Here is a 13,635-nt window from a genome sequence, read left to right on the forward strand (position 1 = left end):
TCACAGACAGCCCTTTCCTCCGAGATCCGACCCCCCGTGCGGGGAGGAGGGGGGCAGGGAGGTTGTGTGTGGGGGGGGAAAGGGCTGTGCCCTGTCCCCCGGGTACAGCCCCCGCCGTGTCTCCTTTGCAGAGCTGGACCTGAATACCAAGTGCATCGTGGAGATGGAAGGGAACCAGACCGTGCTGCACCCTCCGCCCTCTAACGCCAAGCAGGGAGAAAGGTAAAACAACAAACAAACAAACAAACAAACAAACAAACAAAAAAAGCCTGCGTCCCAAATAACGCCTCGGCTGCCCCGCCTCAGCCTTGCGGAGGCTTCGCCGGGCTTTGTTCGGGGGGTCCCGACGTGGTCGGGGGGGCCGGGCGAGGGCGAGCGCCAGGCCGGGGGTCGCTGCCTTGCTGGGGCGGGCATCCCTGCGAAGGAGGGACCAGACCTTCCTCTCCTGGCTCCCCGAGTGGAGCCGGAGGTACCCAGGTTGGGATGTGGAGGCAGGAGGTGCCTGTCGGCCTCTCAGGTTTAAAAGCTGGTTCTTGGTGGACTGCTGGAATGATAAGCTACTGACCAGGACTGACTCAGACTGACTGGGCGTGCTGTTTTCAGAAATTTCCCTCGAGTACCAACTCGGTGTAACCTTTGAGGGAACAAGAAACAGGATCTGAATTTTATGCTACAGATGTTTGTTTGTTTTGTTTGGGTTTTTTTTAAAGCTTCTTTACTAGCTTCTGACGTTTTTGCATTTGAAAAGGCTGTAATTGCTAAGATCCTTTATTAATTCAGGCTACTGTGAAGCAGCCTGTGAGAATATGCTAAAATAATTTTGAAATCTGGCATTTAGCTGTGATGCCCCAGTAAAGAATACCCTTGGAAATAATCCAAAATACCAATGCACTAGACTGTAAAAATAGATCAGAACAGGAAAAGATTTCTTTCCTTTGAGGGAGTGTGGGGAAAGACAGGGAGGTGCAAGGGGAATAGTTATGTTGCATGGTTATCTCTTCAGTTACCTGTTGACTGCTCAACTGAAAGCTGATCTGTTAAATGTATTTAATGACAAGGAGCGTGAAATAATTTGCATGCTTACAGAGATTTTAATCTGAACACGTTCCTACTACTCTAGACTTCATTAAGAATATTTTTGATTGAGTTCGTAGTTGTTATGAAAAAACTGTAGTGTGAGAGTGTGAGTTTTTCCCAAGGCATGCTTTTATAGTTCTCCAGCAGAAAAGGTTTGAGACCTTTTTCTATTTTTACATGTCCAGGTTGTGAAGGTACTTCTCTTGTTAAGCCACATACAGGAATATAGATGTAATCACACTGGTTTAACTTAAATCCACCTTGCATTGTCTTCAGAACTGTTGTCGTGGCTAATGGTGCTGACCTGGGTCTTGAAAGATCTGAACCTGCTTCCTGACCCTTTCACAGGTCTTTATGTGATATTTTATGTATCATGCTGCCTCTGTGGGTCTTAGTATCCCGTCTGTAAAATGGAAACCTTGTTTTTCTTGAGACTGTTCTATGCTAGAAAGTATGGGGTTCTTTTTCTTCTGTTTATTGAAGTGTATATATGACCATCACAACACTGGTATAATAAGAATAATGTTAACACTTTAAAGTGAGTGTATTTGACAGATACAAAAAGAGTTTACAAAACGATAACAGAATTAAGATTTAAAAATAATTCTTTCAGTAGACTAAAAGAGCCTAAGGGCCAGATGGCTTAATGAAGAGCTTGTAACGTGAATTTTGCTTGTTGTGCACATTGGCCTACAGGTAATTCAGTGAGACTGTGCAGTGTTGAAAGCTCCCATGGCTTGTGTTTATCTGGCTTTTAATACCTGTAATGTATATAAATGCTCTTCCTTGTTTGGCGTTGGCTTCTGTGCCAAGAGCTGTGATGCTTTGTGCCACCTCACCATCACCAGCTGTGTTGGCAGGAGATGGCTGTCCTGCTGCAGGGTAGTTTGAGGGTGGCATTTAGCGGGCTGTTAAAAGTGTGACTTATGCATTTGAAGCAGTTGCTTGATGTGAGTAGGTTGAAAATATCAGGAAGAAATACTGATCAGAAGTAACTTACACAGGTGCAAACATGGAGTACCTTCTAAATGGCAGATGCTGTATGTAACCTATTGAGATGTTGAGATGTTTAGCCAGGCTTTTTACAGCGGTGTCTAGTGATAGGACAAGGGGCAATGGATGCAAACTGGAGCATAGGAGGTTCCAAGTGAGTATCAGGAAGAACTTTACTGTGAGAGTGACAGAGCCCTGGAACAGGCTGCCCAGAGAGGCTGTGGAGTCTCCACTGGAGACATTCAAACCCGTCTGGACACGTTCCTGTGTGATGTGCTCTGGGTGATCCTGCTCTGGCAGGGGGTTTGGACTAGATGATCTTTCCAGGTCCCTTCCAACCCCTGAGATTCTGTGATTCTAGTAGAATTTCCAGTGCCTTGTGAAGATCCTTACGTTTTCTTCAGTGTTCAACTGCTGATTCCTACATTTTACACAATATAAATAGTTTAATTTCTCATGACGAAGGGTGAGTTTTGTTCTTCTGTGTGTACCCACCATAAAATGTCTGTATAAACTGGCTCTGAATTGCTGAGTAGTTGCTACTTGTACTTGGATTGATGCCTTGGCACGGTTAGAGATGTCAAATGGATTTTTGGTTTTCTTTGTGTAGCTTGTTTTTATATAGCTCAACTAGATTTCTCTTTCACAGCAACCATGTCATTGCAAAAATGATCTCACTTGTTAGGGTGATTAATTTGTCTTTCTGTACTTTATTGCATTAATTTAATATTCTGTTTAGTCTTACCTTTCTCCTTTTATGTTTCATCTTTTTATATGGAAATTTCCCTTTTCTAGCTGAATGGAAGTACAAGTTTGTACTGCACTTTGGAATAGGTAGCCTTCTGAAGGAAATCTGGTTTCTAGGGCTGCTTTTCTTACTTGAACTGAGGCCAAGAGACTATAGGGTGCGGGTGAATTCAGGACCATGCTTTTTGTTTGCTCTGTTCTCTTGGTTATAATTTTAAAGATATTGACAGAATTTTCTAAAGTAAAATTTGATGACTCTTTATAAAATTTGCTCTTGGAAGAATATTTAAGCTTTATATAAGAATATATAAGCTTTGCATATCTGTTTTTGAATTATGTTCAAGTTCAGATGCATCCTATTAACCAGTCTCTTGGTTTTAAAAAGGATATTTCTAAAGCATTTTAGATGAGCATGTGATTCTAGTTTTAGAAGTGGTAAAAAAGGCCTAAAATCTCAGTGCTGTCAGTTGTCCAGCTTTCTCTATTGTATTAGAAGTAAAGGAATAAGTTAAAACCATAAATTAGAATAGGGTTCTGACTCATTCTTCTAAATACTAGAACACACAACATACACGCCTTAAAAAACACAGCTACAAAATAGTAATTGCTATTAAGTACAAGTGTTCTGTCTTTTTATAAGCAGCAAGACTGCCGATCCCAGCAGACACACCACTGTTAGCATTCTAAAGTAACAAAAGAGGAAAACCAGAACTTAGTAAAACTGAACAGGCTGAGTCTGAAAGGCACAGGAAAATCTTTATTGACTTAAATAATAGGGTACAGAGTTCAGAAAGGAACGGTTTTCATTAGTTGATATCATGTATAAACTCTGGTGCTGGCAAAGTTTTTGTAAGTTGGTTGTTGGACTTCATACCTTTAACCCTTGTTTTGCTGTTATTACCAGCAGTAGTTTCCATCCTCTCTGCCTAAGTGTGCTTTTGTGTTGTTTTAGTTACCTCTCCTGTCTCTCCTATATTTCCTCCCCAGAATCAACACAGATTTCCCTTTCTTCCCCAGAAGAACATCTTGTCTTTCTGGGAACCCGCTGGCTTTTTTTCTCTCTTCACCTGGGAATCTGTATTTCCTTTCCTCTTAAGTACACTCTTCCTGAAAAAATTGTTCTCACTCATGGTCTTTTAGAAATGGGTATTATGTTTCAAGGCCAGTTGTGTACATCTTCTGTCCTGCTAGAAATGTTTGTATTTGTTGGCAATAAGGAACAGTATTGAAGTGTAACTATGAGATGTTTAGAGGGTGGAGTTACAGTCTTTCATTTGAGTAATTTTTTTATGATGCAAATCTGACACCTCTCTAGGTTTATGAAAGATTTTACCTTAGGGATGTATTTTTTTAGGAGGACAAATTGGGTTTATCTGGGTTCCTCCTCTGCTTTTGATTGTTAAATTCTTTCCTCCAACCTTTCAGCTATGCTTTTTAATGCATACGATCTGAAAAGAAGTTATTTTAGTTCCCTGACAACAGTTCTTCATATCATGATTTTTCCTTTAGTAGGCAAAGTATTTGTCTTGACAGAAATAAACAAGGAACTATGGAGACAGTACAACTGAAATACTGTTTCAACTGTACTTTTGATTGCAACAAAAAAATCATCTGTTGGGTAATTTATTCCATCAGAGCACAGTAGCCTTGTGCATACTTAGACTTGTTAAAAATTTAAGGACAAAAAAGAGAGAAATCATCAGGGTGTGGAGATGAACTGAAAATTACCACTTTTCTCCAAAAATATTCTTGCTTGGCTTAATTTTTTATTATATTATTTTTTTTTTTAAAGACATTTTGTTACTTTCTTGCTCTATCTTCTTCCATCCTCATTTTGCTAACAGATAAGTAGCACCAAAGGTCATTTCTACTTAGGTAAAACTCCTCTTATAGCTCTAAATTACTAAAGATTTCAGAATATTTAGGGGCTTTTCTGAGTAGGTTTAAGATCTTTAATAAGATAAATGGAAGAGGTGTGAGTGTGCATGTCTGCTTAGTTTTTGTAGGTCACAATAATTTCAAAGATGACTATGTGTAGCACAGGTTTTGTCCCTAGGTGGCTGGTCCTAAAACTCATGTTTCCAGAAAACAGCTGTTGCTTCCCCTGCCTTGGAGAAAACATGACTTTTGGATGGTCTTTAATACCTAGTCCTTCTTGTGCTGGTTGTGAGACTATCTTTTTAAAATTTGTTGCTTTGAATAGCATCGGAGATGAGGGAAGAGAGAAGTTGTAGGCAGAGGATGTTTCTGGTAATTCTCACCTTTTCAAATTGAAACTTGTGGAAGCTGAAATTGGACAACTGCTAATTATTTCCATGTCTTAAGGAATGATCAACAAAATCATGTTGTTGATGTGTGTACTTCAAATTGTCACCTGTCTGAGGTAGATCATAAAATAACAGCAGGCAGCAGCATTTGTCTGCAGGAAATTGTAAAACTAATTTGACTTTGACCTCTTAACTTTTCTGTTAGACATGGATGTTCAGGATGTGAACCGTTAGCTTTCAACTATTGCAGAAGAGGTGTATTTGAATTATGAAATGTGTGCTTGGAAAATGCCATTTTGGAGCTATTTTTGCATTGCTTCATTCATGCTGCAGATGGGACGCTAGATGTAGTTCCTTGAAACTGCTGTTCTTGAATTCCATGTACTTTGAAACAAAATGAGACACAGAATTTTGAATTACAAGCTTGTGGCATGGCTCTTGATTTTTCCTAGGATGGTCTGGACTGTGAGTAAATACGACATGCATTTTTTTACCTTTATAAGACCCAGATAGCTGTTAGGATCCTGTGCTTTGGTCTTTAAATGTCATTGCTAGAGGAAACTATAATTGGAGGCTGTTGGGATTGTGCATAAGCAGCTAGTAGTCCTTAGCTGGCAGTATTTCAGAACAAAAATAGATAACATGTTTGAAGAGAAGGAAACTGCTTGGTAATACCATGTTTAGGCAATCGTTGCTTTGTAGCCATTCTCTGCTTTTCGACTACTGAGTATTTATGTTCAAATATTTCTGAGTAGAACACAGTAAAACAAGGCTCAGCCTTGAACTTGTTCAATTTCTCTTTTTTTTTGATGTTAGAAATGTTTACACTGTGGAATGTTAAAAGATTAGTAGGCCTTTAGACACATATCTTATGTGTTTAGAAAGGGGAAGGTATGCATGCACTGGCTTATTACTGCAGTCAGAGGTGTTTTTTGAGATCTGGATTACTAGGTAATGCAGCTCAAATATGTTGTTTATTTAAATTATTATTGATTGAATTATGAATTGAAAAAATTTGCAGCTCTTAAAATGGAAAGCATTTTTGGCCCTTTTCTTTGGGGAGATCAGGACTAAAGGAAGAGTTCTATTTTCGCCTCCTTTACCCCATAGTATAAATAATAGACAGCTTTCTTGTTTTGAAAACAAGGTTGTATTTGTTCTGTTGCATATCTGCTAGGTTTATTGAATATGCATATGGTAAGATTTTAGAGTTGTAATTAGATTAACTGCTATTTAATAGTTTAAAAAGGTAAATTATATTTGTAAACAGTGTAGTGACCCAGGTGTAGTCTAGATCCAGAATACTTCAGGAAGTGCTTAAGAGGTCCCTGTTCTGCAGAACCTGACCTTGGAGGGAAGCAGTGCCCGCCAGCTGTCCTGCTGTGGGGGTCTGTGTGTCACACAGAGCTCGGATGCGAATCTTGGGACAAAGTTTTGGGGATAAAGTGAATCCCTTCTTGGTCTTGGACCTGCAACACACAGGCAGGCATCTACAGTTCAGAGAGTCACCATGGTGGCACTTCCAGTAATAAAAGTAGAGCTAAATCTTTAACTTGACAAATATACTTGTTGCTATTGTGTTTGAGACTTACCACATTTAAATCCTTCATTCCTCTACAGCTGGGTGCAGACTTATTAGCAGTAGTGGTAACTGCCTCTGGCTGTGTTGCCAGTGTCTCTTACATGGACAGGCTGTCCTTAATGGTGGGAAAGTAGTACAGTATCTTTGCTTATTTGACCCACCCTAGGCATGGTTTGTATCTATTAATGGAAACAATTACTGCCTACTATAGCAAAATGCCAGCTGCTGCAACAGTGCTGCACAGATGCAGTTGCTTAACTGAATAACTTCTCTGATTGCTCGGTTCCTTGTACTTTGTGAGGATGTCTGTTACCCACAGCAGAGTGTGGAGAAGGCTCTTTAAGGAAGTGTGGAAGTGTTGGCTGGAAACAGTGAATTTTATGTCTTCAGTAAGTGCAGCCTACAAAGAAAAGCAATGATGTGCACCACAGGACTTGGCATCAAGTGAACTTGAGACCTGAACTGCCAAGTTAACTAATAGCGTTGCCTGGAAGTGTTGTTGCTATGTGTCTTTTTACAAAAGACAGTAGAAGGGATATGAAGTACTTCAGTCAGTACCCAACTTTGTACATTGATATGAAATTGGTCATCAGTTTGAGGTCTGCTGGAGCTTGAGCTGCTTGTGTGTGTGTGTGTGTTTAGAATCCTTCTGTGGCATGTGATGGCTGTTCACTGGGAGCTGAGGGAGGAGCTCTGTAAGTTAACAACTAGCAGATTGAAAATTTCATGTATGAAGATCAATCAAAAAAATGCATTGCTGACAGGAGTTGAAAATCAATGATGTGAACTCAAGATACCTGTGTTGGTGAAGAGCAGGAGTTACACAAGCTGTTTTCAGTGCCATGGGAGGGTGTCCCTTTATGTCATTTCTTGTTTTTTGGGGAAAGGAAAATTAATGGCTTTCTGATGCTTCTGTGCTTGGTTAGTGTTGATTAACCTCTGCAGTTCTGGTCTTTATTTTTGATAGTTCCCTTTTAATTAAAAACAAAAATAAATTACAAAACCCAACCCTCAGTCATCAAAATATTTAATGAAATTCATAACCATATCCTGAACTAATAAATTCCTTAGTTTTGAGCTGCAACTTTTACTTGGCATTTTATTGCATCCTAAAAAGGGACATCCTCAAGTATGTACATGCTTACCAAATACACCTACATCTTCCTTGGATAATGCGAAGTTGGTGACTTGTAAGGTGCAACTTTCTCACTAGCAGGTAATTTGGATGTTCTGTCCTGTTGCACATAGATCACCGTAGTGAAGTCACTAATGATTTATTGTCCTGTGGTTACTGAATTGCTGTTTTGTGTTACAACTCAGAACAAAGATATGTACCACGATTGCTTTTCTGACAGATTAAACCATGAATATATTTTGGTACTTATTAATGGTACAGTACTTATTTTGAGGTATATCAGCACAGCAGGGGAAAGGTATGTCTGAAACATTGATGTGTGCTTGTGTAAGTACCTGGTTTCTGGAATGTTTAAGATGATGCTGGAGATACATCAGAGAGACTCACTGTGCTCTAGCAACAGGTACATCGGGTCTATTTTCTAGATGCAAACCCCCACCAAGCCCATGCTGCTGCCTCTTTGTGTTTAGTAACAGCACAGATAGTAGGCTAGTACTGGCTTACTTTGAGATTCGTGGCTTCACTGCGTATTCTGTTTGGAGTGCATGTATATCCCAAGAATTTTAAGCATTTCAAAAACATGAATCAAAGCAGCTGCTGTGGCTGGAATGGCATACTTATCTCTGTATGTGTTTATGAAGATACTCTTCAATATGTTAAAAAAGCTACCAGCATGCATTGCTAACTCTAAACTTTCTACAAAGTAAATTGATGCTTTGTTTTAAAAATATATTGCTGAAATGGTCAACACCTAAATATTTATTCTGGATTTCTTTATTAGATAATATTTTAGACATGCAAATGAAATGAAAAATCTACATGGTATCCTATTTATTGTGCTTATATTTTCTTAGTTTATTTCAGTCTCTTTTTAAACATAAATTTCAATCCCAAGTAGGTAGCGTTCAAAAGCCTTCAGGCAAAATTAGATTTTCTTCTAGTGTAAGGCTTTAAAGTTATGAATCTGTCTCTTGAGCTACTGAAATAATTTCTCTAGCCTTAAATACAAGTATGTGGAGCTGTCTGCTTTGCTTAGTATTTCTTACATGATGACAAGAAACAGCAGATCTTAGATAAGAAACTGCAGTACTTTATACTTCTTCACACATGGTTTCCACTTTTCGTCTGACTTTATGATTAAAATCATGTGTAATGTAGCTGAGACAGCCTTCCACAAATTTGTTTCTTTCAGTTGAAGGAAAAAGGATTGGGTGTGGTGGAAGGGGAAGTTTATCTGCAAAATGAATAGATTTGTACTGCGACTGGTGCTAGCTGCAGTGTAATTTTTAATATTTCAGAGTTCAGATTTTGTTGGATTTTTACTTCAGTTTTACTTTGTGATTCAAAAGGCTTGTTTTACAGTAGATGAGCTCTTGCTAAAGATAAGTCAACAGTGCATTCCAGCAGAGGCACAGAGCTGGTGGAAGTTTTCTATTGGCAAAGCTGTTTTATGGCCCTGAGTGAGCAGCATCCTGGTCTGCTTTGTAAAGTTTCTTTGTCAGCATCTGTCAGTGTGAGTTTTTTATGTATGTGATGTGATGTAAGTCTGCAGCAATCCAGACTTGTTTTGGTTTATTAGTCCCCCCTCTCTGAATGATGCAAATCCAAAGCATTTTGATATTTTTTTGTATTTTTTTCTTCCTGTCATAGCATGTTATCCTCTGTTTTGAGATTTTTCTAAATTTCCTTTAGACTTGAAATGTGTTTACAGATAATGTAATTTAATTAAATGAGGCTGAACTAAAAATTGGCCATTTGGTAAAATACAGAAATGTTTCTATATTCACTGTGTTTAGCTGAAGAAGTGAATGTTACTGATGTATCCTCTGAATGCTCAGCAAGAAGTAGTTGAGTTTGAATATGTTTTGTAAAGAGAACTTTGCAGGGAGTAAGAGCACAAACCATTTGCTTGCCTTCCCCCCCCCAATATTGGGATAAAAAAAGATGGTTCTGAAGGTGTTGTTAGAAGTATATAATGGAACATTGTCCCAGCACTCAGGTTTTGCTGTTTTGGAGCTTCTTACTGTTACCACAGTAAGATTCTGAAACAAACTGTCTAGAAAACAATCTGGTATTTTCCATACTACCTACCCATTACATATAAAAAAAAAGTAAGAGAGTTTTGAATAGTCCTCATTCTTCTGCTGGTGTTAATCTAATCCTTGTACCTGCATTCTTGATTGGAGTGCCCTTGAGAAATGCTGCTTCAGTGTCTGCAGAGAAAGTGACACACAAGGAAACGCAAAAGATGGCTCCTAAATGGATTTGCTGCTGACATGTTAGAATATAGGGAAAGGATACCTGGGGACCAGAAGTATAAGGATGATGAAAGGCTATGGAGAGGTATAGGAGTGGATGCTCGTCAACACAATGAAATTCAAAGTACATGTTGGAGGAAAACAAAGGAAACAAACAACAGAACCCAGCAGCATCCCGTAAGCTTTTTTTCCATCCTACTGAAAATGTGTCTGAGATTCTTGCATTCTCTGGGGTGGTACTGCAGTCTTCATGTGTGTTCCAAGTTGAAAAGAAAAAGAAAAATCTGTTCTTGTAAACAGACCATTGAATACGGGACAGCTTACCCTGTAGTTTCCTTGTCAGGAGCTTCCAAGTCCTTAGTATGTTTACTGTTTGAGATGTTTATAACATTGCAGCTAATTTCATGTCATATTCCTAATTTTCATTGCATAGTTGTAACATGTATTTTAACACTGAATTTTTCTACATATTATATTGTCTGTCATAATTGAGAATCTTTGTAAGTTGGCTGTGAAATAGTCCATTTGGAAACACTTCTGTGTTCATCAAAAGGACAATGGAATTGAGTTACGATATCCCATTTAAGTGTTCTCATAAGGTCTCTTTCAATGGAACAGCATATTGAATTTTTAAAATATGTTCAGTAGATGTTCTGTCCCACTCAACATGCCAGCCCCGTGATTGGATTTCTCCTCACTGTCAGAAGTACTGTGTACTGAAGGAGGGGGATATCTCACTTGCCCATGGTGAAAGATAGAAATTAGCTCCTGCTAGTTCTTTTTTCAAGTGCGCAGCAGGGCACAGTGAATGAGTACCAAACCTAGAAAACCATCAGTCTAGTATCTCCTCTCTGGTTTCATTACTGTTTGGGGCAGGCTGCATCCTCTCAAGTAGTTTTTGAAGTTTCAGTTTTGCAGCTGTGAATGTAGTAATGGGAAGTTGCTTTTTTGCAGAAATAGTAATGATGTGCAAGCTTTGTGCCCACAGCTGTCAACACTCACAGATAGAAGCTTTGCGTGTGATCCAAGGAGTGTGATCTAGCTTTATTTGACTTTTCAGAATGGCATCTTACAACTCTGTGCTAGTTTAAACCCAGAAATGTAGACCTGCAGTGTTGGGCTGACTAAACGGCCTTAGTATTTTGCAATGCTCATGTGTTTTCTGAGTTACCGTCTTCTGGTACATTGTCTGACACATATTATTGGTTGCTATTTGAGTATTTCTTGCCTGAATAAGGAAGAAATTAATAGTTTGTATGCAAGATAGATCAAATAGACTCTTGCACTCACATGAAAAATTTGTAACATGAATTTTATAAAAATCTTTCCAAGCCAACTCGATCTTAATCTGTCATCCGTCATCAAGAAGGGTGTTGTATGATGACTTTTGGAGGAGCTTGCTGTTCAAATGCTTATGTTTTTCTCAAGCTATCTGCATCTTCTTCATGATTCAGAAAAGACAGAGGCAAGTGAGTTATATAAGTGACCTCTTGCCTGCTTGCCTTTGCTGTGATTTAAAAGGGAGGATAAATCCTAGGCCTGTGGAGTTTGAAATGAGATATTATGAAATGGAATTGCAGAACTGAATGTTGAGGGAAGAATTTTGCATCAACCATGTATGTAAATGAGAGAAAATAGCAATACTAGTTATAATATGCAGTTGTTACATAGGAGAAGAAAAAATAAATTTGCCTGTTTTCTTACTTTTAAGAAACATTTAGGAGTGTTAAGTGTCTAATGATTTATTGACTGGTAGCTGTAATGAGCCATGTCAGAGCTTGAATTTGATTAGACTAGGAAACTTGCACTTTTTTCCAAACAAGGTTTCTATTTGAAATACTTTCATAATTATCATTCTACTTTGCATTCAAAGCAGAAGGCAAATTTTAGATTCCCTAGAGAATCTTTGCTCTAAATGAAAGAAGCAAAGGGTGCTCTGTGGTTTTTGGTGTTTTCTCTTAAAGAACTAGGTTGGATAATTAAGGATTCATTAAAAAATGTGTTGTTATTGTTCTCTCCCTATAGTTGAGGCAGATCACTTCTTTAGTACTGTTAATCTAAGAGTATCTGAAATGGGATGCTTGCCTTAACTGCAGCTTCTCTTGAAACAGCAGATCCTTCTACTCATACTCTGTTACTTTCATGTCTCAGTTTGCAAATGTTGTAGATGAAAATAAATTGAACTGATCTGGATTCACTAATCAAACAGTGTGACTTTTAGGCTTTTTTAGAGTAGAATGGTTGTTTAAGAAAAGGGAAACAGTTGACTCCTTATTAAATAGAAGGTTGTTGAGAATTGAGTGTTGCAGTTGACTTTTATTAAAAACTATTTCTGATGGTCAAAATGGGAAAGCTGCACTGAAAAATTAATGTGCTAAACTTTTAAAATAATTTTGAACTTACTTCTGTATTTGTCAAACCTGAGTTTTATTTGCAGTATTGCTGCTTACCTGTTTTGCTTCTCCACATTCTTATCTTAATATTACTAACCAAGACCTGCTGACCTGAGTAGTATTTGCCTTTTTTAATCACTAATTACTGCCATGCTTCTCAGAGTTCAGAAACTGCATGCCCCCTTTCTTAAGATTTTTCCATGTTTTTTCAGACTGATCTACTTGTTCTGAGTCTTTCTTCTTGCTTAAGATATGATTTCTCATTCTCTTCTAAGTTTTTTTTGGTCTGGTTTTTGAGAGACTGCATGTTGTTCTGCTTTATTTCTTCTAGCTTGTTTTGTGTAACTATTTGCTATGCGGGCAGATCTCTAGATAGATCATTTAGGCTGTGGGTTATTTATGACAGAGATAATTAGCTGAGTTGCAGCTCCTGAAACAGAAGAATTGTGTCTCAGTGTCATGGAAGTTTAGCTGATAAGCTTTGCAGGGCCTCCCCTCCTCCTCCCATGCAGAGTCGGATCAGAAGTCTGGACTCCCACAGCTTGCTCGCTTAGGGCAAGTAATGGGCATCTAGCAAGGCATCGTTAGACTGTGCTGTCCGTGTTGTACCTGGTGTTTATGATTGTTCTTGTGATGTTGGAAATGGGAGGAGGTGGCAATCATGGAGTTGAGAGCAGTGGCGGGGATTGGAAAGGGCCAACAGTAGGTGGGTGTAGGCCTCTGCTATTCAGATGAAGTGTAGGATGAGCACATATTCTGGTAATGAGGTGAAGCTGGTGGGCTCTCCTAAAACTCAGAGTGTGGGGACTGGCTGTACAGAGATAACTAACTGGTTCCACAGTGGTGTTTCAGTGTTTGGGAGTGTCTGCAAGACACTTCCAAGCGTGCACTGTGTTGTCTGGGAATTTCTGTTGTCAAGAGTGTTTCAGCCTACCCTCATCATGCGTAGTAGAGCTGACTGCAGATCACAACACAGATGGTACTGAACGGAACTGTAAAGCTCTGTATGAACAATTTAAAGTACTTAATTAAATATTAGAAAGAAAATATTTTAAATACTTTACTGAAAAGTGGGATAAAACTCCCAGTTTGATTTAAATACACCTTTTGACCTCACTGATTGAGCTGAATGTTAAATTTAAACCATGGGAATTTGCTGTACCAGGAAAACTGTTCATTGGGA

At 38.7% G+C, this 13,635-nt stretch overlaps 1 protein-coding gene across 1 annotated transcript in view; it reads left to right on the top strand.

The window, feature by feature from the left end:
• Positions 1 to 136: 136 nt before the first annotated feature.
• Positions 137 to 13,635, top strand: part of LOC104392861 (kinesin-like protein KIF13A) — a gene marked incomplete at its 3' end in the record, with an annotated part of 104,900 nt that continues 91,401 nt past the window's right edge. The window contains exon 1 of the mRNA XM_010002296.1: positions 137 to 222. Within this exon, the coding sequence (XP_010000598.1) occupies positions 164 to 222 (59 nt within the window). The remainder of the gene's footprint in view (positions 223 to 13,635) is intronic.

Source organism: Chaetura pelagica, unplaced genomic scaffold (genome assembly GCF_000747805.2).
Source record: "Chaetura pelagica isolate M959 unplaced genomic scaffold, ChaPel_1.0 scaffold1047, whole genome shotgun sequence".
Classification (NCBI taxonomy): Eukaryota; Metazoa; Chordata; class Aves; order Apodiformes; family Apodidae; genus Chaetura; species Chaetura pelagica.